This window comes from Malurus melanocephalus, unplaced genomic scaffold, assembly GCF_030028575.1.
Source record: "Malurus melanocephalus ecotype Western Australia unplaced genomic scaffold, MMel_1.1 scaffold_162, whole genome shotgun sequence".
Classification (NCBI taxonomy): Eukaryota; Metazoa; Chordata; class Aves; order Passeriformes; family Maluridae; genus Malurus; species Malurus melanocephalus.
The window spans coordinates 546,490-549,095 of NW_026623394.1; the positions used below are offsets into that span (position 1 = coordinate 546,490).

The 2,606-nt window shown below is 53.6% G+C and overlaps 1 protein-coding gene across 1 annotated transcript in view; it reads right to left on the minus strand.

Moving 5' to 3' along the window:
- Positions 1-1,209, minus strand: part of LOC130577001 (transient receptor potential cation channel subfamily V member 2-like) — a 9,561-nt gene extending 8,352 nt beyond the window's left edge. The window contains exon 1 of the mRNA XM_057372052.1: positions 1,159-1,209. Coding sequence (XP_057228035.1) covers positions 1,159-1,209 — 51 coding nt within the window. The remainder of the gene's footprint in view (positions 1-1,158) is intronic.
- Between the last annotated feature and the right edge of the window lie 1,397 nt (positions 1,210-2,606).

The window sequence follows — 2,606 nt, forward strand, 5'->3', positions numbered from 1 at the left end:
CACCCAAACCACGCCCAAACCACACCCAAACCACGCCCAAACCACGCCCAAACCACACCCAAACCGCACCCAGACCACACGCAAAACACACCCAAAACACACCCAAACACCACACCCAAACCACACCCAAACCGCACCCAAAACACACCCAAAACACACCAAAACACCACACCCAAACCACACCCAAACACCACACCCAAACACCACACCCAAACCACACCCAAACACCACACCCAATCCACACGCAAACCACACCCAATCCACACGCAAACCACACCCAATCCACACCCAAACACCACCCAAAACACACCCGAAACACACCCAAAACACACCCAATCCACACCCAAACCACACCCGAACCACACCCGAACCACACCCAAACACCACACCCAAACCACACCCAAACCACACCCAAACACCACACCCAAACCACACCCAAACACCACACCCAAAACACACCCAAACACCACACCCAAACCACACCCAAACCACACCAAATCCACACCCAAACCGCACCCAAAACCACACCCAAACCACACCCAAACACACCCAAACCACACCCAAACCACACCCAGACACCACACCCAAACCACGCCCAAACCACGCCCAAACCACACCCAAACACCACGCCCAAACCACGCCCAATCCACAGCCAAACCACACCCAAACACCACACCCAAACCGCACCCAAAACCACACCCAAACCACACCCAAACACCACACCCAAACCACACCCAAACCACACCCAAACCACGCCCAAATGCCACACCCAAACACCACACCCGAACCACACCCAAACCACACGCAAACACCACACCCAAACCACACCCAAACACCACACCCAATCCACACCCAAACCACACCCAATCCACACGCAAACCACACCCAATCCACACGCAAACCACACCCAATCCACACCCAAACACCACCCAAACACCACCCAAACACCACCCAAACCACACCCAAACCACACCCAAACCGCACCCAAACCACACCCAAACACCACACCCAAAACACACCCCAAAACACACTCAAACCGCACCCAAACACCACACCCAAACACCACACCCAGACTGCACCCAAGCCACACCCAAACACCACACCCAAACCACACCCAAACCGCACCCAAACCACACCCAAACACCACCCAAACCACACCCAGCACACGTGGGCACCTTGCAGGGCAGCAGAGCCCTCACACATCCCCATTTTACTGGTGGTGACCTCCCAGCAGCTGCCTGGGACATTTAAACATTTTGGGAAATCCACAGGCTGCCACCAGCCAGGATTGGTGTGCACCCTCTGGATCCCAAACTGTCAAACACCCAAAAGTTACTCACTTGCTGACRAGTCCTGGCCGATAGTTCAGATTAACCTTGATTTTAGGGGCGAAGTCACTGCTCTCCTTCTGATAAGGTGTCTCCAAGGGTTGTGGCTGTCCTTTCTTTCCATGTCCCGGCCTTTCTTCCTTTTTACCCGGTGTGGGTTTGTCCTCCTGGACGCTGTCATCTGTTTCTAGCAATCCTACAAACCTGTTCCTCTGAGCTGGGCCTGGCTGCCCATTTGTGAATTTATCCATTGCCAGGAGAGATGGTCCTGCAGATCCCACAAAAGTGTTCCCTGCTGGGGCACTAAACCTGCAAGGGATGGGGAGGATTAACACAATTTCTTCACAAACCCCAAAGGTGTTCAGTGAGACACAAGGGAGGTTCCCAGGTTGCCCATGGGTTCCTCGAGAGGGAGATTTGGTAAAACTCTGCACAGGAGGAGAATTTGAATAAAGGATCAGGGTCTTAAATAGGGTTCCAGCAGAGGAGAAATTCAAAAGCAGCTCATGAAGCACAAGCAACTCGTCTGCAGCACATCTGAACCCCCTGTGTGAGATGACCTCACCTGTTGGCAGCAGCACAGGTTCCTGACATAAAAGGCAAGGAAAGTGGCTCTTTAGGAGTCTGGGATCGTTGCTCTTGTCTCAGTGCAACCAGCACAGGCTGGGCACCAAGTGGCCAAACAGATAAAGGTTCCCTGTGGGCCTGCTTTGAGCAGTGATGAGTGTGCCCACGCTCCCTGCTCGGAAACTTTGGGCTGTTTACACAGAGAAAACACCTGCACAAATTGTGTTCTCCCTGACATTTCAGCCTGGAGTGAAACCAGTGGGATCTCCCCAACACTTGGAGCTGCTGGCTGTCCATGTGAGCACAGAATCAAACACACTCCCCCTGCCCTGTGGACACCCAGAGCCCCGGGAGACTGCACAGAGCACAGATTTGTACTCTGAGAGCATCAGCACCCAGCACAGCTCCCAGCCATTCCCCTGCTCTCATCTAACTCATCCTGAACTCTTCTTTGACTCTGTGGGGACCTCTCCTCACATCTCTCTGGGCACATCAAACCACACCCAAGGCACACTGTCTGAATTCAGCGTGGTTGTGGATTCTCTCAGTTTAGAGGCAGCAATTCAACATCCCCCGTTACCAACCTGCAGCAGAGCTCGTGTCAGGAACTGCTCCTCGCTCCCATGCACTCCCTCCAAATGGTTAACAGGTTTCCTCTGAAGAGAAATCCCCCTTGCTGGGACTAGGGCCAGACTCCATAGCCTGCACCAG